This window comes from Triticum aestivum, chromosome 1D (genome assembly GCF_018294505.1).
Source record: "Triticum aestivum cultivar Chinese Spring chromosome 1D, IWGSC CS RefSeq v2.1, whole genome shotgun sequence".
In the NCBI taxonomy this organism is placed as follows: domain Eukaryota; kingdom Viridiplantae; phylum Streptophyta; class Magnoliopsida; order Poales; family Poaceae; genus Triticum; species Triticum aestivum.
The window spans coordinates 10,786,967-10,811,929 of record NC_057796.1 but is presented as its reverse complement, the minus strand read 5'-3'; the positions used below and the strand labels follow the sequence as shown (position 1 = coordinate 10,811,929).

Here is a 24,963-nt window from a genome sequence, read left to right as displayed (position 1 = left end):
CTTGGTATACTAGAAGATAACTATCTCTGTTTTTTCACAAAAAAGAAGAATATAAGTCTCTCATTGCAGCAGTAACACATGCTAAAATTGGTAGGATAATGATATTATGAGGATGAGTTGCATGGCAAACATGCATGACTTATTAAGGTGGATGAGTTGCATGGATAGGAAAAAATGTATAAATTATGAGGATTAACTATGTTGCCATTGCATGTTGATGATGTGACAAATGTGCATGACTTATTGATGTGGATGAGTTGCATGGATGGGGACAACATATATAAATTGTGAGAATTAACTATGGTGGTGATAATGGCGTGGCAAACACGCATTACTTATTGATGTGGATGGATTGTATGGATAGAAAAAAAATACTAAAGTGAAGCATGCAACTAAAGAATAGAAAAAAGAAAGCAATTAATGAGGTGATATATGTGATTGTGTGTGTTTTAAAAGAATATAAGTACTGGGCATCAACTATTTACTTGCCATTTCTACTTCTCCATGGAGAAATATTCATCGATGCCAAGCTAATCCTTGTTGCAATTGTGATGGTGTGCATTCGTGGAAGGGGTGACACTCATGCTATGGGACGAGCTGCCCGATGAAAGGTTTCTTCCAACACGACAAACTTGTTAGCGAGGGTGATGACACCGGTTGCTACCATGATGGCAACAATGGTAGGTGCAACTGCTAACAAGTTTGGCATGATGGAAGCAGCCTTCACCGAGGCTGCTCGGCCAATAACATGAGTGACACACTGCCCATCAATGAATGCACACTACCGGTTGTCCTAACAAGAGCTTCACGGGTGTTGTGCGGTTGGTGCAAAATTGGTTGCATGCATGCATGTCTAGGCGTATGGATCGCAGCTTGCACATTGTATTGACTGAGCACCCACGAGTGGCCACCCATTGGATACCCTCAAGAATTACCAGGAAGCAGGAGTACCAATCATGCATGTAGCTAGGCATCCATAATTATTGAGACGGTTTCCTCTTGTATGAATGTACATGCTTCTAGGCCTGAGATTGAGTCGAATAGAAAACTGAAACATCTTAGTAGCTAGAGGAAAAATACTAAACCTTATATATGTTTGGATTTCCATTGATTTTATCTTTAGGAAATGATTATGCCATTCTTGTTCTTGTTCAAGATCCAATCGATACTTTGTGTGCATGATTGACTAGCTTTCTGATCCCTTGTTTTGAGATTGTAAATTTGCACAATGCATGAAGTGTTGGTTGATTGCTTGTTTTGAGAGTGTTCTATGATTAAGATGCTTTAATTGAACCAAGAAATCTTAGTTTAGATCATTATGTTTATGTTTGACGCTTTATGTATGTATAACATATTTTTTCCCAATATTCCAAGCAAATCAAGTTTAGCCCATAACATTTTATCTATTCGATCTCTTTCTAGTTAAGTTACTGTGTTAAGGATATCACAAACTTTAAATTAACACACACATCTATTAAGCCTTCCCTCTCACTAAAACCCAACTAATTAATTAATATTTTTATTCTATGTATAATGTGTGGCGCCCCTATGATATAAGTGGCCTAGGATACAACATATTGCAGTAGCCATACCCATTCCACACCAATTACAACTTGAAGTCCAAACGCAATTCGACGGTTGGATTTTTGTAGGTTGATACCCGAAAACTCATGGGACATGAATTAGAAATAACCTCAAGGACCCATTGGGCACCCATTTGATAGGTGGGCCCACATGGAAGTGGCCCAGGTCATATAGGTAGTCCCGAAGCCCAATGGCCCAAAGGTGAATACATGTCGTGCTTGTGATGTATGCAAGGCTAAATATATGTGTTGTAACATGTGCAGACTTTCAATATTGTTATTGATGTCATACCGTTGTGGTTCTTGTTCTTATTGTGGATGTTTGGCGGACAAGACACAAGCAGAAGTTGTGACCCATGAATATTTTCGTGGACGCGAAAATGGGAAATGGGTGGACGTGGATATGGTCATAGATTTGAAAGAGGTTTGTCCGTCCAACCCGCCCTCATTGCCATCCGCGGATAAACTAGAGACCTCTAGTGGACCCTCATTGTCGTCATAGGTGGCCATACCTGAACCGAGCCAGTAATGGTCCGGCCCACCCTAGAGCGCTCATTTAGGCGGGTGCGATTTGTTTTCCTTCTCTTCTATTCTAGTTGGGGTTTTTCTTTCGAAAAACCGAACGTTGGACTTTTTCAAAGGGATCTAAATAAAAACCCTACTTTGATAAATAAAACAATATTAATAAAATTTTGGTGTATATTTTTAAAAAGTTCAGTATGTATTAGAAAAAATAGTTCACAGTATATTAAAAAAAGTTTACCGCATATAAAAATTGTTCATCTATATCTAAAAAATGTTCAGTGTGTATTAAAAAAAGTGTTCGCTTATGTTAGAAAATTTTGTAGTACATAAAATACATTAAAAAAGTGAAAATAAAAACTGGAAGAAAACCAGGAAAAAAATCAAACCTCAAGAAAAGATGAAAATAAAAAATAAATAAAATGTAAATAAAAAAATAAGGCCATACAGAAAACCAAAACAAAACCATAGAAGAAAAATCGAAAAAAATACGTAGCTTTCAGCGGACGAGACAGAGTAACCGGACGCGAACTCTGGAACTGTGCTAACTCTGTCTCGGGCGCTGGCGTCAACTAGGGTTTGCCTTGCCGATAGATCATAGTACTTTTTATTTTTCTTTGTAGAAGATGAGCCGATAAACCATACTCAAACAACAACAGGTAAATTCAGTATGGGCTTTGGTGGGCCGTGAGAAAGCCCATTTAACCTCAGGCCCAACCCAAACCACAGAGAGAGAAAACAAAAACTTAAACCCATGTCTAAACCCATAGTGGGCCACACAGCTCTTCGTCTCGGCTCGATCCCCATTTCTCCCTTCCTCCCGCTAGGGTTGCGTCGCCGCCAATGGCCGCCGCCGCCGCCGCCGCCATGGCGCGCAGGCTGCTCTCCCCCTCGGCCTCCACCACCTCCGCGGCTGCCGCCCGCCTCCTCCTCTCCCGCCACCTCTCCTCCGCCCCTTCTTCCTTCCCGCGCGGCGCCGCCCCGGCGGCGCTGATGGACATGCTGCGCCCGGCGGCCGTCGCCCCCTCCTCCTCCCTCCATCAGCTGATCCGCAATGCTGTAGGTGCACCACTCCTCTCCCGCTCCAATTTCTTATACATGATCCGCGTTGTTGATGAAATTCGCTGATAGCTCAAATTCCCCTGGTGTTTCGTTGCAGGGGATATCGACCACGAGGAGCCTGCTTGCTGCGGATGATGCCATGGTCCCCGTTTCTTCGCCGTTGTCGTCTCCGTTGGGGGCTGCGGAAGAGACCGACAAGAAGGGAGCGGTAGTGAAGCGGACGAAAGTCCAAGCCATCAAGAAGGACATCAAGCAGGTAAACAGCAGCTTGGTAGTAGTTTGTTAGTTATGTTCCTCAATCCTCAGAGATATCCTAAAATGCTTGAGTAATGGCATGTGTTGTGCAGCCCTGTGACGGCCGTGTCAAGTGCGCAGTTTCCTGAAAGCTTTCGTTCACCATGTAGTTTTGTCCAAATACATGTCATTTCCATGAAACTTACTGAAAATTGCTTGAGTAAGGACATGTGCGCGGTTCTGTGGCAGCCGTGTCAAGTAATGCAGTGTACCTGAAACTTTCTCTTCAACATGTAGCTTAGTCAAGATACAGGTTGTTTCCATGACACTTACTAAGAGTGTTTGGATGCTTGGTATGTCGGAACCACCAACCGGTATGGAGAAGATAAAGCATTAGGCGCATGAAGCTTTTTATGCACATCATCTGCAATTGTTAAATATGTGTTCCTGAGATTTGCTATGGCTACTTAGCCTACTGGTTATTCATTGCTGAATTTTTATGTTGGTTGGAAAACACTTGCTTATCTTACTTTGCTGGAATATAATAATGAGCATGTAGAGAGACTAAGGCTGCCCGGCAGACTTCATGAACTGGTGTACTGCTCATAATAGTATATTGCTAGTACCATCAAGAGATATTTCTTTCCTCCAATTGATCTTAATGTTCCTGGTTGTTTTAGAGCCCCAAGAAGGTAAATCTGGTAGCCAAGCTGGTTCGAGGAATGCGCGTGGAAGATGCCCTTTTACAGTTGCAAGTGACGGTTAAAAGGGCTGCGAAAACATTGTACCAGGTTCGGCAATCAGCAAAAAAAAAAAAGATACCTACTCAAGTAACTCTACTACTTTCTGCGATAGGTCCAGACTGACCATTGATGTTTTTCATGAGAATTTCTTCCTATCAATTGCTGTAGGTGATCCATTCTGCTCGTGCGAACGCAGCTCACAACCATGGACTGGATGCAGATAAACTTATTGTGGGTAAGATAAGATTGCAGCAAAGCTGCTCACATTTTACCTCCATGTCTGCAATAAATTAAATCTCATCACCCTCCTCCCCGACGACACTGCAGAAGAGGCTTTTGTGGGAAAAGGACTTTATCTCAAGAGGCTGTCTTACCACGCCAAAGGTAGGTGCGGTGTGAGGGAGAGACCTAGGTGCAGGCTGACGGTGGTGGTCAGAGAAGCCACAGCCGAGGAGGAAGCCAAGATTGCGAAACTCAGGGTCATGAACTACAAGAAGCTCACCCGGAAGGAGAAGCAGCTCATGCCGCACCGGCTTATCGAGGTCAGCCCCAAGTGGGCTCGCAAAAGGAAAGAGGAGGAGGAGGAGGCTGGTGCTTCAGCGTAGTACGAGTTTCTGTTTGCAGCAGGGTCCGTCTTTCTTGGCGGGCCTGGAGCCAGAGACTAGTAGCTGGATCTGCAGTTGTCTCGTCCATCTGTTTGTTGAGATTTACTGAAGAACAATCATGGCGTGGCGCTCCCTCGAAAGAATTCATGATCTCGTTTGCCTGACCAGCCTCTGTTGTGTTTGTGTCATCCATCCGTACGAAATCTTTCAAGACATTTGCTCTTTCAAGACATTTGCTCTGGTTGACAATGAATAAGTTGACCTCTGATGTGTTGTTCGGCATGTCTGTTCTTACACATGTCGGTCTGTTTCTTGATACTGGTTGCGAGGTAAACCACATTTTGAATTTTTGATACTGGTGTGGGATCCAGAAGTTGATATTCAAGGGTGTTTAGGTTGTGGCCTTGGGTGCGTTATTTTTTGAAAGTTGTCATGAATGGTGTTAATCAGTGGTTAGATATTCTCTCAAATTCTGGATCGAATAAAATGCATTTCTTGCAACTTGATTAATTTTCCTTGTTGAGAAAATGCAACCTGATTAGTTGTGTGTTGAATACTCCCAAACCTAATAGCTCAGCAAATCGGAGTATTATTAGGTTATTCATTTTAAAATTTAAGTCCGGCCTGCCAAACCAAATACTCCCTCCATTCTAAAATAACTGTTATGGTTTTATTAGTTTAAATTTGAACTGAAACCATGACACTTGTTTTGGAACGGAGGGAGTACCTTATATTGTCAAAACCATCTAGCTTTGCCGGACTGAAAGCAGCTTTGACACTGATGTGGACATAGTTCTTTGCACACCTAGCGGCCCAGTCAAGACAGACTTGAAAAGCAAGGGGAAACAAGAAAATGTAAGTGATAAAAACATATATATTTCTAGAAATTTTAATGATGCTTGTTAGTCCAAGATATATATTCTAGAAAAACACATGGGATTCAAAATCATTTATTATTATATAGGTTTCCAACTTATCACATTCTCCTTCAGTTTGTTAATGTATACGTCTATTAAAGTAGGACAAAACCAGCATAAGAGGGAACGTCGTCGTCCATGTATACGTCCAGAATCCTCTTACTGTACGTGTGAGTGACATGAACCGAGCAGCTATTTGTATATATAGGCGACTCACACCAAAATAGACATGAATATCAGAGTGGCGCAGCGGAAGCGTGGTGGGCCCATAACCCACAGGTCCGAGGATCGAAACCTGGCTCTGATAAGTTCTTTTTTTAACATATCTTTTACTGCTGGGCCCGGTTCTATCCGGTTGGGCTTTGTCAAATTGCTGCGCCCTTTTCTTTTTCGTCCACCTGATAAATTCTGATTGGGCCTTTTCATCCACTGAAAACAGAGCGGTTGGGCTTCTCCATTTTCGCTGGGCCCATATTTTGTCGATCGCTCGTTTTTTCTGCTTAATTTGAATTAGAGCATCTTCTACTGAAAAATATACTCCCCCCAGTAAACAAATATAAATATAAGACCTTTTAGATCACTGGTGTCATTTAACATGTACAATGCATATGCTATTCTATATAGATGTTGTAAGCAGGTGAGATGGAAACTCCAAAAAAAAAAATCCCAATGCAAGTACACTTCTCGTCAACAACTTTGGCAGCCAGAGTAGCAGCTGGCGCAAAAGGTGGTGGCGGTGGCATAGGCTTCACAAGGGAAACGTGAAAGGTCACGATAATACCGTTAAAAATCAAGGAATGGAAACATAGACCAAAGAAGAAGACAATATACCTAAAACTTAATTTTTACATTTTTTTTGCCAAAGGAATGAATGCATGTTGGTCTACTCTCCTTTGTGTTCCAAGGAGCATAACGCTTGATGATGGGAGAAGTTGATATCGACAACGGATGGAGAAGGGATGCGGCTGGGAGGAGGTGGAGGGCGGCCTGGAGGAGCCAGCGGTGGGCGACGACGAGGATGACGGACGAGCGGAGGCGGACGGTGGCCTACAGAAGCAGAGGGAGATGGTTTGGAAGAGCTGACTGCGGAACAACATCTAGAAGAGATCTACAAGGCTGCCCGTCACATGGGAAGCCCAATTCTGATCCAAATATACTCTTGGATGAAAACTTCATGCTAATGTGGCAACCAGGTGGCTGCTTTTTTTCTCTCGAGTCAATTTTGGTCTTATTTGATCAAATCAACGAGTTTATGGCCTAAATTCATCACTCCTCGAGTTGTTGGTATAAAGCATGCAATCACTTTGAGCCAATGGATTAGTAGAACATTTCACTCTTATTTCAAGTTTAATACTCGACTGCAAGGGCACCCGTGATTAGGTTTTCTCCTGCCTCTCGTCGGCGCTGCCGTCGGTCTAACTTGTCTCCTGTGGCCTTAGGGTCATGGAAGCGCGGTGGATCTCGGCCCTTGCCGGCGGGAGTGCTTCGTTTTTAGAAATTTTTCTGAAGTTTGTTAGGATTTGTCTCCTTCTCAGAGAGACGAGCCGGCTCCATGAAGATGGACTAAAGTCCTCCCCGACTACCCCCCCCCCCCTCCGTTTCGATGATACTTCTAGCGTCGTCGGAGGGCATGCGAGGTTTGTTTCGACGGATATCGCGGGATTCGGTCGGCATTTGTCTACAATGGATCCGCATGATTCGCTCTTCGTTGGTCTGTGTTCGTGTATCTAGAAGTTGGATACTTTTGATGTACGCTTCTCTTCGTCGTCAGTTCTGGTGCGCTGATCCAGTGGACCGTAGCATGACGACATCCTCACTGTGTACTACAACGATGTTTGCCTGACACCGTTGAGGGAGGGGCGATGATGGCAGCACGTTTTGGGTCCGCTCTAGTGCTTGTAGTTGTCGTTACGTGGTCTATGGACCTGAACGTAAATTTGTAAAAAATGGATACTCTGTAATTAATGAGTACGTTTCTACTTTTGAAAAAAATAAAAAGAGTTGGTCGGTCGGTTAGTTGAGCGAACCCATGGTACACGGAGACATGGAACCCATGGACTCTAAGAGCATCTCCAACGGACACGTCAAAACACGTGCGCGCGGGGTAAACTGGCATTTTAGCGCGCGCGGCAAGTTTTCACGCGCTCCAGCGGAGGCAGGAAACTACCGCGCGCGGGAAGCGATTGGGCGCGCGGGAAATAGCGGCAGCTCGCGCGGTAGATTTGGCGCGTGGGAAATAGCACCCCTAGTCCAGGCCAACTTCACTTCCTCTCAGCGCCGTCAGCCCAAGCCAAATCCACTCTCCCTCTATGCCTCCCTCTTTGCTCGCCGTTCGAGCTCATCATGGCCTGACAAAGGGTGACCACATATGCGATGTTGACGCCAGAGCGGCGCCTCCGGCTCTCGAGGAGATCCCGGGTAGGCGCGCCGCCCGGATCACAGCCGGCCGTCCTCCGGACACGCCGGAGCCGGAGGAGGACGAAGAGGAGGGAGAGACGTAGCCGAAGGCGGAGCAGCAGCCTCCCATGGAGGGGGCCGATCCGTAAGAGGAGGACGCGGCGGAGCCGGAGTTGGTTGCGAGCTTCGCCATGGAGGACGCCATGGCGAAGTTAGATGTCGCCGAAGCGGCGGAGATGGCAGAGCAGACTACCATCCTGGAGTCCATCCAGGATAAGGCCTATGTGGAGGCCAACCGACGCTTCATCCGGCAAGAACGGGTGGAGAGCGAAGAGCATTTCGTCGAACTAGAAGCGGAGGAGGAGGTGGAGGAGGCAGAGCCGCAAGAGCCAGAGTTACGGCTGCCGCCCATGTACCCGGAGCCCGGCACGGAGATCGTGAATATCACCGATGAGAATGATAGTGTAGTGTAGGTTTTACTTGATCTACGATAGTACATAGGTTTTCCTTTTTCATGCTTTCTATGGATTTAAGGTTTGAAATATGAGATATTCGGATGCAGACAAGGAAATTCGAGGGCTGCCTGATCACTGCCCGCGGACGCTTCTAAGCACGTTCGCGGGCGTATGAGGGGACGGATCTAATGTCCGCGGCTGTAGATGCTCTAATGATAGAAGAAGGGATTTTCAAAATTGTTGTTTTATTCATGAGTCAAGATGTAGAAATTATGAAGCTGACAGTTTGGTAGACATGTGTGGTTCGGTGTTTCACACGATATTGTAACCATTCCTTCAAACTTTGTTCATGAATAAATAAGACAAGGTTTATACAGAAACCTCATATTAGTTCACGAAATTTTACGGGTACATAGAGACCATTCATTATGTACTTGTAGAAAGAAATCCTATTTTTTGGGATTTATATTCTTTTCCCAACGGAATCCGGTAAGGTGCGAAAATGATGCACTCGTTCTGCTAGCTCTTATAGACTAGAATATCTAGTTGGACCAAAATGTCACAGACTAGAATATCTAGTGTCGGACTAGAATATCTAGCTGGCCCAAAATTTAGATAGTGGGCGCCAGACGCCAGCCACGTATAATAGGAGTAGTGTGAAAGTCTAGTCTCGGGACGTGGGCAAGTGCAAGTGCAGCGCCACACCATAGCCGTTAAGAAAAAAAATCTTATACAGGATTTTTTTTCAGTTGAGTACGACCAAGTCGTATAGGATTTTTTTTTCCCGGCCGTTAACGTTGCGGATTGTTGTTTGGCATGGGAATCGCTCGGCCCTCCTTCCTCCACGTCGTCGCCAGACCAAACAAGGGTGGCGCGTCGCCTCCGTTTGCACTCATGTACGTACGCACGTCCACCGGGGGTCAACTTGCACGGGATCCCTCTCCTCCTCTTCAAATACGCGCCGCATGGGGCGAGGGGAATCAAGCCATGCAGCCGCACCACGCTAGCTAGCTGCCTCCTCCTTGCCCTCTCCACTCCTGTCTGCCTGCAGGTGCAGGAAGAAAAAACGCGCAGCCGCTCGCACGTCTTCGGAGATGTTGCGCACTGGCGTGAGGCGGCCGCGCTGCGCGCCATGCGTCGCGGGGGCAGACGTGCACTGCCATGCCGACGCGGCGTTCCTCTGCGCGCCCTGCCACGCCCAGGTGCACCGCACCAGCTCCCTCGCGTCCCGCCACCGCCTCACGCGCGTCCCACCGCCCAACCACGTCCGCGCGGAGGTTTCGGCCAGGGCGATGGGCCTGCACACCTGGGGTGCGCGCCTACGTGCCGCCGGCGGCGGCCGCACGCGTGTCCCGCCGCCCAGCAACATCCGCGGCCGCTGCGGGGCCGCGCTCCAACTTTTGGCCAGGCGGGTAGGCCTGGACGCGGGGGTTGCGCGCCTGCGTGCCGCCGCAGCCTTCCACACGCTCCGGGTCGAGTTCGCCTCCACGCCGCGCATGCCGCTGCGTGTCGCGATGGCGGCCGCGTTGTGGAGGGAGGTGGCGGCTCACGGCGGTGTCCACGAGCCCGGCTACGCACTCCAGCGCCTGGCAACTTGGGCGCACGTGCCTGCGAGTTTCATTGTGGCGGTGGCGGCGGCCATCGGGCGCGCGCGCCAAGTAAGGACGGCCGCAGTGGACTGCGCGATCGTGAGCCCACGCGCGACACCACAGGAGCTTTGCTTATTCGTCTAGTATATCCACTACTAGCAAATATGACCGTGCTTTTGCAACAGAAAAAAATTGACACATTACTATGAGAAAAGAGGCGTTTCTCCATCCGCCAAAACACCCAACAGTGAGGCACAAGCTCCAGAGTCAATGCAATATCTACCGTTCATGGATTTAGTCGATTTATCATTACTCAATCACCCCAAGGAAACTTTTAATAAAATTATATTGTAATCTTGCATATCATTTGTATTAAGCCTAAATCTATTGTGCGGGTGACCCCGTTTAACACGGTCCGATTGGTTTTGAGCATTGATACTTCCTCGCGTATGACATTAGTGGGCAACAATGACGGTAGTTGATTTATGATCCACATCTATTAGTCCCAATATGAATAAGAATTATGTGCTTATGGCATGACCATCCTTGCAAGACGCTAAGAAATGTATGCACTATTTGGTTTGCAGGTTTTCTAGTTTTATTCCGACCTCCTAATGATGCACTAATTGGTCGTGGTTAATGCAAGACATGCGTGATCGGAGAGACAGGAGAAAAGGAAATTCATCCGGTTAACTATTTTGACAGGTTCATTAACCAATAACCTAAATCAATGATAATTGTTTTTCCTAAACCTACGACATTTTTTTCATGGACTTTTCTACAATCTTCTCGAAAGTTAGAATAATTTATCATAAACCTGAAATAATTATTTTTCTTGAATCTAAAACATTGCTCTTTTTTCAAAAAAGATTTTATTCTAAAAACAGTGGAGGTACCACGTCAATGTAGTACCAAGCTAGTTTGGCAGCAATTTTTCATAGGCCTACACGGGTATCGCACAAGCATCGGCCGCCAACGGTGCTTCGATGGATTTTTCATAGGCCTACATGGGTATCGCACAATTTTTCCTCAATATATGCTCTGATCCAAGAAATAATCAAAATCACAAAAGCAATGATGAACAGACCATACTCATGAAAAAGAAAATATCAAGATAGATACATGACGAGTTATTTCTTTCCTTCCTCGGATGTATTTTTATGAAGGACTTTGTGTTGGTGTATAGGTAATGTAATTAGGTGAGTCCTTAGGGTCTAAAATGTAAATTATACAAACAATATATAAATCAGCACAGAGAGAATGGATCGGTGAGGAACGATCCGAAATTTTCCCAAATGCTCTTCACGCTCCCTCCAATCCCTAGCTCAAATCCCTCAAATCTCAGATGATTTTCAACATGGCATCGGAGCAGGTTAATCCTGTGTGATTTCAACCTTGGTGACGGCTAATTGTGATGTTGTGTCGCCGTGATTTACTGTCGTGGGCACTCGAGCTGCCGCCGTGACCCGCGACATCATCTCCAAGCTACGGCACGGAGTGCTGCGGCAAACCTAAGGACTAACTAATTACATTATCTATAATCAAATAAGATGCAGGCTACTCGCATCATGCAGGAGTTGACAAACTTGAAGCAAGGCTACAAATCAGTGACTGAGTATGCAGGTGAGATGAAGAGACTCTATAGGGAGTTGCACTATTACCATCCTTTTCAACCCGTCGACAAGAATGACGTGGCTGTTCACCATACCTGGTGTGAACCATTTGTGGGCAAGCTCTTCCTTGATGGCCTAAATGAGGAGTTTGATCTCCACCGCCAGCTAATATTCTCCAAAACTGAACGGCTAAGCCTTGATGATATCATTTCCAGTGTGATTGAGAAGGAGACTCGTCTTGCTCAACCCAGTGAGCATGTTCAAGAAAAATCAAATGCACGTGCTGCTGAGTAAATAGGCAATTTTTGATTAACTTAATCCAAAAAAAATCATAAACATGGCATTGACAGAATTAATGACATACTGAATACGATCTAAATAAGCATGTACTATACAAACAGTAGGCACATCTACGCATAATGCCAGTACGGCTAACACGGAAATAAACATGAGCAAGATAAACGAGTTATACCCTCCGAAAAATTTGTTATTCCATAACACCCACGAATATTTTAGCTAGTTTTTGTAGAAATCACGTAGCGCAAACACATAACGTCACTTCATTCTTCCATTGTATCGTATATAGTACAGTAGTCACAGCAGCGCTGCTGCAGGGCAGGGACAGGGACGACGACGTACACGCTGGTACGTACTGTACGTAGTGTTACGTTACTAAGTGCCATTCGCGGGAGGCTAGCCGATGACGGGGGTCTTGGAGACGACGCCGCCGAGGTTGATGAAGACGCGGACGCGCTGGGCGTTGTAGTCGGGCATCAGCGGCGCGCCCGGCGGGAGCACCTCGACGGCGACGTCGGGCCTGTCGTGCGCGATCTGCGTCGCCGCCAGCGTCGCCAGGACGCCCACCAGCTCCGGCCACGACGACTTGCTCATCTTGGTACCTATTAGCTCGTGAGCACCGACGGAAGATGGTAGATAGCTAGCTAAGGTGCGTATCTAAGTGGCATGTTACGCCATGGTGTATTTATAGGGAGAACCACATCGGCCATCATGCATTTCTAACCAATTTTGCGCCTCGTTTTATCAGTACCGTTTTTGGTGTTGTTGTCGTCCGTGGACGGGCGGAATTAAGTAGGACAACAACAACATCATCATAAGAGTGACCGTCCAGCACCCCTGCCTACTTACTTGCAAACTCAGGCGTTGCCGTTATCTAACTTTGACGTTGCAAATTCAACAAGCAAATCAGAGTGGCGCAGCGGAAGTGTGGTGGGCCCATAACCCACATGTCCCAGGATCGAAACCTCTTACCAACTTTAAAAACATGAAATTGAAAAAATGCTAATCTAGGGTTAAAAAATTAGCGCAGTTTGAAAATGTTGATAACTTTCAAAGCAAATGTTCATCACAATGGAAAAAGGTTCCCGCCTTTCAAAAAATGCATGCGATTTTTTTGGAAAATATGAAAAGAATGTTAAACAATGTTTGCATAATGTAAAAGAAATGGTTCGTGCCACTAAAAGAATGTACGTCACCTTTGCTGGAAATATTCTCGTGTTTCCAAAAAATATCCATGACATTGTAAAAAATGGTACTCCCTTCATCCCATAATATAAGATGATATTACAATCAATATACTCACATATCACGTGGGTTAAAAAATGTTTAGATGGATCATGACATTTTAAGAAAATATTCGCGTGTTTCTAAAAAAAGTTTGTGAAATTTTCAGAAAAGCTATACAATTTTAAAAAATGTTGTGTGGTTTAAAAAAATGGTATTTCCATTAAAAATGTATTTGAATAAATGTTACCAAGTATTTTATAACGTGTTAAAATATATACTTTTAAAAAATATCATCATGTATTATTAAAAGATCCAGCATGTATCAGAAAAATGTTTTACATGTGCTCTTAATATATGCATTATTTACTGATAAAAAGGTAGATATGTGTTCAGAAAAAAAACTGATACAAACTGACAAAGAAATAAAAGAAAAGCAAAAAATGGAACAAAACGAAGAAAAAAGCAAAGAAAACCTAAGTATAACGAGAAAAGAAAGAAAAATTGAAAATCCCAAGAAGAAAAGAAAGAAAAATTGAAAATCCCAAGAAGAAAAGAAAGAAAAGCAAGCAAAATAAAGTAAAAGAATAAAAACCAAAGAAAGCTGGTCAAAAATAAAAAATAAAAAATAAACAAAAAGAAGAAGAAAACCAGGGCAGTGAGGGAACCTACATGGGATATGAGCGGAGGCGATGAATCTGAGCTAACGAGAGGCGGCCCGCTAGGCGTCGCAACAACTTCAAGAAAGTAGTGGAAGCAAAGCTTAGCAATGGCAGCTGTAGCAAGCTTCGCCCCTTTGTGCCAGCTCCTTGTTCTAAGAGCACAGTTTCATCCATGAGCCCTTATGAATTTGCCCTTGCATCTCAATATCTTCTACTCCCTCCGTAAACTAATATAAGAACGTTTATGTCACTATTTTAGTAATCTAAACGCTCTTATATTAGTTTACAGAGGGAGTACAACTCAGACTTGTTATTATCGGACTACCTATGAGGATGGAGTTTGGTCTCCAAAAATGTTTCCGACCAGCTTTAAGTGACTTCATCCTAATGCAACCGTAGAATGCTTCAATTTCTTCATTTCCTCTCTTGGAACAAAAGCAAACCATTATGTACGCACTATTCATCACATCAGTGCTAAATACCAACTACATGACGTAATTTTGTACCTTTTTCACGCAAGCTTTACAGAAAACTTGAATTGTACTCTTGAAGTCATTTTGTCAAAGGATTTGAGTAGGTTTTCTTTTTGGCAATAAACCATACCTTTCATAAGTCAACATGTGTTCAATGTGGAACAAGTGATGTTCATATTCAGAGTGGATTACGTCGGTGACGTGACAACTTAAATTTTTTTTTTAATCGAAGATGTTTGTGTGCGCAAGGTTCGTGCAAATTTTTGTGCTGTTTGGACATATGAGGAGCTTGTGCATAAAAAGACAAATTTCGGGTGTGTGAGAAACTTTGGAGAATAACACTGTTCCGAGCTGATTTTGTCTTTTTTGTATGAGCTACCCAGATGTCTAAACATCACGAAAACTTGCCCGCACCTTGCGCACTTGAGCATCTTGGATGCTTAAAATAATTCAGATTTTTTATTTCGTTCACTAATTTTTTTTTTTGAGTTTATTGTTCAACGCGCGTGTAGATGAGCCTGGGCACCGTTTTGAATTATAGCTTTATATTCAGATATTGTAAGAATGTGAAAATTCTAAGGTTGTAGGGTTTACGCTTATTAAGATACTTCGGTCTTGGAATTTGTTGTAACTACTAATACTGGTTTAATCGTCAACACAGGCCATGCAATCCCAACAAATCTTTTTAGACATACGAATGTTCATTTGCTCATGAACAATCAATGATGTAGACCTAACTTAGTTGGTTGTGTCACTAGTATCAAGACATTGTAGATAAAATCACAATGTATCTTATGCTTAAATAAAATGCGAATTGTAGCATACTCTTTTACTTACAGAGATCATAACAGATCTTCGTTTAGTTGTAAAAATCTTGAAATTACTATGAGTGGAACTTGTATTTCGATTTTTCTTTGCTCCTTTTTATCGACATTGTAAACTAGCATGCTTACATCAACCTGCATATACACAAGTGGTAATATTGGAAACCCCTAGTGAATCAAACTGTTTAAATCATACTCTCTTTTTTACACACTACAAAAAACCCTTGATCAATTTGAAAAGGCTTTTTCTATTTGTTCTCCCAGCGTCCATCTAGACCGTCCATCCAAGATCAGACGGCTGAAAACGCTAGAAAGAAGCCCTCGGCGATAACGCCGTCGCGCAGCCGCACGACAGAGGGGGGAGCGACGGCGAGATGCTTCGGAGCGGCCGACCGGCAGTGGCCACGGCGGCGGCGCTGCTCCTCTCGCCGGCGGCGCCGGCGCCCCGCCTCCCGCGCCGGTTCCTCTCCCTTACCGCCACCCCCTACCCGCTCTACTACGACCTCCTCGTCCACCGCCCCGTGAAAACCCCCAAATCCACCCCTTCCGACGCCGACGCCGCCGCCGCCCCCCGCCCCCCACCGGCCGACGCGGAGGGCGCCGAGGAGAAGCAGCAGCCCGCTCTCGACCGCGCGCAGCGGAAGTACCTCCGGAAGCGCCGCAGCCGGCAGCTCCCGGACCCGGACGCCACGACGGGCACCAAGCCGACGACCACGTCGGAGATGGTGGAGCTGCGGCCGGAGGTGGTGGACTTCCCGCGGCTGCACGCGCGCGAGGAGGCGCTCTACTTCCACGACGCCTTCGCCATGCCCTGGGAGAAGGACAAGCACTACCGCATGCTCTACCGCCTCGAGAAGAAGTACTTCCCGGAGCAGTCCCTCGACAACGCCTTCGTCGCCGCCGACGCCGCCGCCCCGGCCCAGCCGCCCTCCGACGCCGACAAGGGACTTGTTTTCTTCGAGGAGGAGAAGAAAGAGGGCGAGGCGGTCGGGAAGAAGGAGGGGGCAGACAAGGGGGAGGTGCTGGAGAGGAAGGTGGAGGAGTTCTTCAGGGCCCTGAAGAAAGGGCCTGGTGAGGGGAAGGCTGACGACGCTTCGACAGCGGCGAAGAAGAAGACGGTGTTGGGAGGGGCGCCGAGGCAGGTGAAGCGGGATGCGGAGGGGGAGGAAGAAGACTGGCCGCGGCCGCACCTCGCGAGCACGAGGACGGAGCTGCCGCCTCGGTGGGACGGGCCGACCGGGACCGTCGTGCTCATCGACAAGCCCAAAGGTGACACGTTCGCTTCCACATTGATGAATGCTCTCAGTTTTTTGTGAATTCCATGGCAATGTATTGGTTGTGTAATATGCCGATGGCGATGCTAATTAGCAACCCATAGATGAGAAGCATACCACCAGTCCACCTTTTATGTAGATGCAGTGTGTGTAAATGCATACTTGCAGCCTTTATTTTATAATTGGTGGCCATCTTGCAGAATGAGTAGGTTAGATGGATGTGGTAGCCGTTTAATTAGTAAAAGAAATGGCATTGGCAATGATGCTGAACTTGTCTTTCTACTAACTCAAAATGAATTTTGTCTTTTTACGGAATTCAGGGTGGACCTCATTTACTGTTTGTGGAAAACTACGGCGGTTGGTGAAAGTGCAAAAGGTGACTTAACAGCTTTCATGGTGTGTTGTTAATGTGGTGTTTGCTCCCCCCACATGTTTACGGTAGCTTTGGTTGCAGGTTGGCCATGCTGGTACTCTGGATCCTATGGCCACTGGATTGTTGATTGTTTGTGTGGGCAAAGCAACCAAAGTTGTTGATAGGTACTTTCTATTCTTCTCTTTTCGGGGAAACCGTGAGGGTTACTGGAACAATCTTCCTTTCAATTGTCACATTTCAATTTCAAGTTATTCTAGATTGTTATGATTTGGAATAATATCATCTGCATTCTGAAGAACTGGACTGATGACATTGTTCCGTCTCTCCTGCACTAGCATTTTGTGAACTTCAAGCCGATTTTCCTGACTCAATGTTTTCGTGATCTGAAGATATCAAGGCATGGTTAAAGGCTATAGTGGTGTTTTCCGGCTTGGAGAAGCAACATCAACCTGGGATGCAGATTCACCCGTATATATCTTAATATCTTTACAATGATCTACTGAGCATTCTTCTATTATAGGAACTATCAAATGGTTCTACTTTTGACTTATATGATAATCCCTCCATCCTAAAATGTAAGATCATTTTTGACACTATGGGACGGAGGGAGTATGAATCATATGAGGAAGTATAATGGAATGCAAACTTATTAGATTGACAATTAGTTATGCTACCTATGGACTATTCAATGTTGCCAGCAAACTGGAATGTAGATATGCTATCCTGAAAAAAAAAACACCTGATTAGCGATTACCTTGTTGACTGATATGACCAATGTCTCATTCTCAGTTAGTGTAGTTTAACTCTATACGAATTTGCATTATCCTCTGAATTGTGATGATTCTGGTCCTATCCTTGTGCTATATACAATGTCACAGAAATCACAGTGTGTTTAAGACCAACACATACGAGGTTTGAGGTGCAAACCACCCTTAGGTGTAATCATAGAACTTGGTCGGTTGAGGCACCAAATCAACAGGAATAATGCCATAAAAAGTACACATGTACTTCTGAACTTACTCTGCATGTATATCTTGAAGTTCAAATTCATTTTCTGTTAGTAGGAATAATGTGAAAATTGTGATAGATGACCAATCAGAAGGAAAGGGTTACTATGCACACTCAACTTACCTTTCCTTTGTTTCTTTTAACACATTTTGAGTTTCGTGCTGATATTTTGAAGAGTGCTATAACACTTCAGAGACTACATAATAAATTGCATTAATTTTCATGTTTACTTGGTGCTAAATAAAGCCAGGTTATACTATTGGGCCCTGAAGATTTGCACCTGATATGTTACCATTAAGATCTTAAATTCTGATTTATTCGATCTCACCTTTTATTCGAGGACAATACATTACATCCATTTGTTCTTTGTCACTCAATCCTTGCTACCTAATGAAAACTGTTAATGTTCACACTGACTTGATTTAAATCACGTGCCATCTAGTTTATATTATGCCTAACCATCCATTTGTGACCAGGTTATTCAGAGGGAATCATGGGAACACATCAAAGATGAAGATATTAGAAAGGCAGCAGCATCATTCATGGGTGAAATATGGCAAGTTCCTCCGATGTTTTCTGCCATTAAGGTACACTATATCCTTGTATACTGAAGCCATTGTTACTCCTTGTAATTTATGTCATTCGGTTGCTAGTGCTGGACTTTATAACTTCTTTTTATGTATGAATGAGTGTCTTTGAGACTTGGATGGTCTGCACAACATGTCTCACGCATCTTTTGCATAACAGTCTACACACCGTTCGTATATATTTATGAAAAAAAAGGAGAAGGGCATTGAAAGATATGATGCTTTTTTTTCACCATAGCCGCCCTATCATACTGTAGCTGCTGTAAATAATGTTATGAAGTTGTAATTGGGCATGGTTTCTGATCCTTGGCTGCACACTTGTGATTACATTATCTTGCACAGAAATGTAGAATTACCAGTATATTCCGTTCTTGGCCAAGCAAGAGGATGCTAAACAACCCATTAACATTATATATAGAATAATAGCAGACTATGATGTTTATACAAGTATAATTGTTATGTCTTCAGTGTGTTGGCACATGGGTTTTTCCTGCCTATTACTCACCGCTTATCAACCAACCACGCTGTAATAGGTTCATAACTTGTGTGTTTGCAATTGATCATCGGCATCAGGTTGGTGGAGAAAAAATGTATGACAAAGCAAGGAGGGGTGAATCGGTAGAGCTTTCACCAAGACGTATATCAATATACAAGTTTGATATCGAGCGCAGTTTAGAAGACAGGTATTCTTCCTTATTCCTCCCTTTTTCGACTTTCGCATTCCATGTGGACAATACAGATCCATACTTAAGTGCCTCATACTCTCATGCCATGTTTGAATCCCCTTGAAGATAAATTTTATTTGCATATCTGCAGGCAAAATTTGATATTCCGAGTTACTTGCTCGAAAGGAACATACATTCGGTCCCTCTGTGCAGACTTGGGGAAAGCACTTCGAAGGTGTGCTCTATTATTCTTTGTAGTAGAGCTTTGTTTGGTTTGCATATATTCCTATATGTGCGACATGATTTAACTGAATCAAAGGCCATAATTACCTTCATATTTATTTATTGAGTTCTCAAAGAGAAGATTGTGCTATAAGTGTGTGCAAATATCATGTTACCTTGTTATCATCTTATTAGTTTATCAAATTGCTTTCTCCCCTAATGAGTGATAGGACTTCATGTGCAACAAGTATTTGCATGTCATTGAACTGGGGGATTCTTTATTGAATTTAACTATTGCACTATAGGTTACTATCTTCTGGTACTGATTCTGTTGAATGTAGTATCACAAAAGTGTCTTCCATTTTATTTTTCTGGAAGCATTTAATGGTTCACTTTTATCTTTTCATATGTGGTCTTAGAGGAATCCTGTTGTTCTACTTGTCATGAATTACTGCCCATGGATATCTCCACCTCTTTTATGCTGATACATTGCGATGACTAAATCTAATGTGTACGCATTTTCCTGCAGCTGTGCTCATTTAACTGCCCTTCGGAGGGACTCAATTGGTATGTTTTGTATGAGCATTATATACATCCTCTGTTTTTTCACTAGTATCACTAAGTTACATATCAGCATTATATACATATGTGCTTTCAAGGCACATAAGACTCAGAAATTGCAAATACTTTTTATGCCATTGATTTTTATGCCTGCTGGCTGCTCGGCAGGTGACTATTCGGTCAATGACGCTTGGAACTTCGACGAACTGCAAGAACAAATCACCAAGGGATACTTGTGAGAATTGGTCATGCCCTTTGCAAGATTGCGATAAAGAGCCACTATTTCCAGACATGTGGTGGATTGAGCCCTCATGGTCATGGTGCAAGGAGCTGATACAGTGGTATGGTCTACTTGAATCTGCACAAGCTGGCTTCTGGTGTCTGATTGGAATCAAGGAATTCATTCGCTAACCCTGAAGGCTGTATGGTTGTCGTAGTTCTGTTTTATTGCAAACCTGCAATGAATGCTTAGTTTTATGTCTTGCAAAATTGTCATGGATGCATTCGTTGATGTAGCTCTTCTGCCGCAAATTTTGATGTTGAATGCATTATTATTTTTTATAAAATATAGTGTAATCCTACCTGCCCTTTTGCTTGTACAGTGTACTTGCTGGATGTTTCTTCTTTGTTGAGAAAGTTTATGTTCTTGCATTATGTGTACTTTTAATGCGAAAGAGTGAAGTGTCAATTATGTAAAAGAAAAAAAAAAGTCACCAAACTGGTTTCTCCTGGGAAGAGACATGAAGGTAACCAGAGCTTAGCTTAAAGGATCAACATTGGTCAATTCAGGTATCCAAGCTTGCAGGTGTACATGTGCCAAAGGGTCAATCTCAACAAAAATGGCACACTTCCAAGATCCTGGGCAATCCTAGCTACTCAAGTGCTATAACCAGCCCTGGAGAATCAGTCCCAAGCCATCGTCGTCATCAGCATCTGCTTCACAAACTCGACTCTCCGCAGCCGCTCCTCGAGGTCCTGCTTCGACGCATCATCCATCACAACCTGATTCAGCCTGCAAGCAAGAAGGAAGCAGAGCATTTGGAGCAGTCAGCCACCATTGTTCAGATTCAGGACCTTTCAAGCTCTATATGCACTGATCATACCTCTGATCATCTGAGGAAGGTGCAGCATGATCAACCTCCTCGGCCTTGCTGGGCTCTGGATCGATGACCGGGGGCGCGACGGTGCAGATGAACTGGGAGAGCAGAGGGTCAGGGGAATGATCATCAGCTACCGGCCGGCCCATGATGTATGAGGATTCTTCGAAGTAGGAGTCATCCTCTTCATATGCCTCCTTGTCAGCAGCTGCTGCTCCTGCCCTGGAAGAAGAAGACTTCCTCATCTGTTGTGATCAAAATGGCATTGCCAGTGAGCTGCAATGTGGTTTGCAAATTGATTGCAGTGTCTGTTCATGACATTACTGCAAGTAAAGATGAAGTTTCACTGTACCTTGAGTTGCTGTGAGTGCTGCTCCCTGAAATGCCCGGCCGTGTCGGCCCCGAGGTTGTCGGCGCAGATCGGGCACACCTGGAAGAAGAAGAAGAAGCCACTCAATCACCAGAGAGGAATTTTTACATCAAGAGAAGCCACTGAATCACCAGAGAGGGGAATGCACAATGATTTTTTTCTTTTTCTTACAGCGTTCCTCATGTCAAAGCAGTGCTCCTCCTGCAGGTGGTCACAGAGGAAGGGGACCTCCACCTCAATGTAGCAGAAGGGGCAGGGGAAGTACTCCCACCACTCATCTTCTCCTGCAAATTTGTTTGTTTTATTATACAGTGGTAAAAGATGTGGAGCCAGTGCCTCTGAGAAGAGAGAAAATCAGTAAGTTCACAGCTGCATCTTATTTTTTTTAACTGCATTTGTGAAATTTATCTGCACTTTGAGGGCATTTTTATGGTTTGAAAGGAAAGGATGGGAGTCACAAAAGCTGTGAGCCAACTGGACAGAGACAATATGCAGATAAGCCCAAATTTTCCCACACAAATCCCTCTCTCCCTCTCTCTCTTTCTCCCTCATGTGATTCACACTGCAGACCCTTGCTATTACTGGTTCCCTCCCAGAAATCAAAAGGTTAAAAAGACCATCATACTCTAATAAATTTCACTGTTGAGAATCTTTTCCTTGTGCAGAGCCGATCTGCTGGATCACATCACAAGATAACGCATGATGTATCCCTGAAAACAGGAAAAATATTGCCTCGGTTGCTCCTGCTTCTAATGGAGCAAGAAGATAGATGGGACACGTTAGGTCCCATCTAACCCTGCCGGGCAGAGATCAAAACGCAGGCCCCTCCTCAGAAGCCAGTAAAACCAGGGGAGACGGGGGAAAGGGGAGGAGGGAGGGGGGGCATAAATTTGAGAGAGCAGAGCACCCCAAGAACCAAACAGAGCCTTCCAAAGATTGGATCAAACAGAGCAATGGCTGCCCAAGAAATAAAATTTCTATTGAGAATGCAGAGGAGGATCACTGGACAGGAGAAGCAGAAGAAAAGAGAGCAGAGAACTGTCGGGCAAGAGGGGGAAAGAAGAGAATGGCCAAGAGTTCTTGCAGAGACCCCTACCTGCGGGAGGTTGTTGGTGAGCCTGGCCATGGCCATGGAGGTGCTGCTGCCTCCCTGTTGGTAGGCAGCCATGGCGAGCCTGCACCTCCATCTCCTTCTTCCTCTCTCTCTCTCTCTCTCTCTCTGCCTCAGAGTTCTCGCTGCTTGCTCTTCTATTCTTCTTCTCTCTCCTGTTCACCTCAGCAGCGGCAGCAGCACACGCCAAGTAATGGCAGAGCAGGGAGGGGGTGGGGTGGGTCAGCCTCGTTGCTCCCTCTCAGCTCCTCATGTGGTATACACACGCATTTATAAATAAACTAGGATGCCCGTCCGTCCATGGTGGGCGCCTCCTCGCCTTTGTGGCCACAGGAATATCTTCTTTTCTTCCCGTGCGATGACATGTTCAAAAGCAACGCGAGAGAGAGAAGAAAAAGGATGGTGAAAATGACGCCCGTGATGGAATTTGGTTAGGTGAGGGGAGAATGTTAACTATGTGTCAACATGAACCCTTTGTTTTCTTGATTGCTCAGTTCTGCAACTATCCTAATTGTTGAAGTTTTTTATTATTATACTGCTGTATATTATTTATTTTTATTATTGTAGATATAAATATTTTTCCCTACAAACTTGGTCAAAGTTTGCAAAGTTTGATTTCTCAAAAAGTTTATAGGCACTATATTATGGAACGGAGGGAGTAGTACTATAAAACAAAGCGGTATTGGTCTCGTCCATCTTGCTCTTATCCTAATGTGACTTTGGATTAAGCAGGCGGGCACTCTCAAGGCATATTTCTGACCTTTGTTGTCAGCAAGGCACGTTGCCCTGTACGGAACCCTGGCACAGAAAGATTATAGAGAACATTATAGAGAGCATGTGGCATGTGGTTAAACAAATGATGCAACTTGCACAATGGCCAGGTTTGTTTGTGGGTGTCCTGATCTAACTCTTAATTAATTGTCTTCATGGCCGGCCTTATGTTGCTTCTCTTTCCAATAAGTAACAGTAGTTAATCACCTTTCTGAGGGAACTTGGGAGCCAAGCCAAATTGGAAAGTGCCAGCAAAGGAAAACAAAATGTGTACATGCAGTGCGTTTGTTTGTTTGAGACCTGGGCCTGAGTGAGTGCTTAGCCATTAAGGCTGAGCTTTCTGCATGCATGCCACTTGCACTCACTCAAGCCAAAAAGTCTGCCTTTTTTGCAATAATGATGATGATGATGATGATACATGACTTAATGTGCAGGGGGTGGGATCTTGGAAAACGCCCCTGGGCTCTTGGGTGGGTAATATGCACATGGTATGCAAAAAAAGAAAGTAGTAATTACGAAAAAAGTTGAAAATATCTAAAACTTTTTGGAAAGAAACTTGGCCTGCCATTGTACTCGTATCAAAAGTATAACAAAGTTGATTACATTCAATATAAACCGCTTGTTTTCTTTCTTTCATAGTGTAGTGTTAAAAACGTTTTTATATTATAATATTATGGAACGGAGGGAGTATTATATGCAAAAGAAATAGTGGCTCCAGCTGCCACGTTGCCTCGTACGGAACTCTGGCACTACAGAACAAACAAACATTGGGAGTGTTGCTCATCATGACCACCCTGACTTAATTATCAGTGCGTTTTGTTTCTCCCTCACTTTTTGGATGGATGGGACTTTTTTTATTTTATTTTTTCCTTTTTGAGGATCGATGGATGGGCCTTTTTCCATGAGGGAACTTGGGAGGCAAGCCAAGTTGGAAAGCGACCCAAGAAGAAGAAAACAATGGTGTGCATACATACAATGGCTTAAAGAGCGGACGCATTCCTAACCAACATGTGTTCTCGTCGACTACGAAGGTGTATGTGAAAACATGTGTTCTCGTCAACTAGAAAGATGTGTGTAGCGACTTCGTCAGTTTGATGATATGCCCTTTCAGTCTCTCGGAGGTGCTTATATGGATATGATATGCATGCATGCATGCATTCAGAGGGATGAGTATATATGTGTATGTATTAGCGTTTCTGTTTGTACCGTATTCTTCCTTTTTTACGAAAAAACTTTCGATATATATTCATCTTCAATCATGGCAGTGAACACGTGTAGGTTGCTGACTGAAGAACCACAACAAGCCTTTCCAGCTTGTACTCCCTCCGTCCCAAAATTCTTGTCTTAAATTTGTTTAGATACGGATGTATCTGACTTGATACATCCGTATTTAGATAATTCTAAGACAAGAATTTTGGAACAGAGGGAATAGTATTTTGGATTGTCTACGAAAAGCATGTTAAACTTGTGCACGCAAAAGGCTCTGGGTTCAGTGGACCGGTGGTAGAGCGGCTGAAACCAGGCAGGCACATGGAGGAGAGCTTTGGCTGGCTCCCCCTGTTCTCTGAGCAAGTGTGTGGCCGTCAAGGCTGAGCTTTCTGCATGACACTTTCTCACACTCAAAAAGGGCACCCTTTTTCTTTTGCAATAATGATGATGGCTTAATGGGAAGGAAGGGGGTTGGAACTTGCCACAGCTTCCTCTTGCACTTTGTAATCTTGCAA

General features: G+C 44.3%; 4 protein-coding genes across 4 annotated transcripts; 3 read left to right on the top strand and 1 right to left on the bottom strand.

Moving 5' to 3' along the window:
* Positions 1-2,869: 2,869 nt before the first annotated feature.
* Positions 2,870-5,149, top strand: LOC123179898 (39S ribosomal protein L22, mitochondrial). Its single transcript, XM_044591804.1, has 5 exons — positions 2,870-3,164; positions 3,265-3,423; positions 4,082-4,192; positions 4,313-4,379; positions 4,472-5,149. Exons 1-5 carry the CDS (start codon positions 2,949-2,951, stop codon positions 4,747-4,749), a joined length of 831 nt encoding a protein of 276 aa, XP_044447739.1. The 5' UTR covers positions 2,870-2,948; the 3' UTR covers positions 4,750-5,149.
* Positions 5,150-9,516: 4,367 nt separating this feature from the next.
* On the top strand, positions 9,517-10,498 carry LOC123179899 (uncharacterized). Its single transcript, XM_044591805.1, has one exon. It carries the CDS (start codon positions 9,613-9,615, stop codon positions 10,249-10,251), a length of 639 nt encoding a protein of 212 aa, XP_044447740.1. The 5' UTR covers positions 9,517-9,612; the 3' UTR covers positions 10,252-10,498.
* Positions 10,499-15,490: 4,992 nt separating this feature from the next.
* Positions 15,491-20,477, top strand: LOC123179896 (uncharacterized). Its single transcript, XM_044591802.1, has 9 exons — positions 15,491-16,469; positions 16,795-16,850; positions 16,929-17,011; positions 17,237-17,315; positions 18,332-18,442; positions 19,016-19,125; positions 19,259-19,342; positions 19,859-19,896; positions 20,059-20,477. Exons 1-9 carry the CDS (start codon positions 15,575-15,577, stop codon positions 20,127-20,129), a joined length of 1,527 nt encoding a protein of 508 aa, XP_044447737.1. The 5' UTR covers positions 15,491-15,574; the 3' UTR covers positions 20,130-20,477.
* A 150-nt stretch (positions 20,478-20,627) lies between these two features.
* Positions 20,628-22,715, bottom strand: LOC123179897 (protein DEHYDRATION-INDUCED 19 homolog 6). Its single transcript, XM_044591803.1, has 5 exons — positions 22,454-22,715; positions 21,529-21,641; positions 21,340-21,417; positions 20,994-21,232; positions 20,628-20,902 (listed from the first exon to the last, which is right to left on the bottom strand). Exons 1-5 carry the CDS (start codon positions 22,542-22,544, stop codon positions 20,794-20,796), a joined length of 630 nt encoding a protein of 209 aa, XP_044447738.1. The 5' UTR covers positions 22,545-22,715; the 3' UTR covers positions 20,628-20,793.
* Between the last annotated feature and the right edge of the window lie 2,248 nt (positions 22,716-24,963).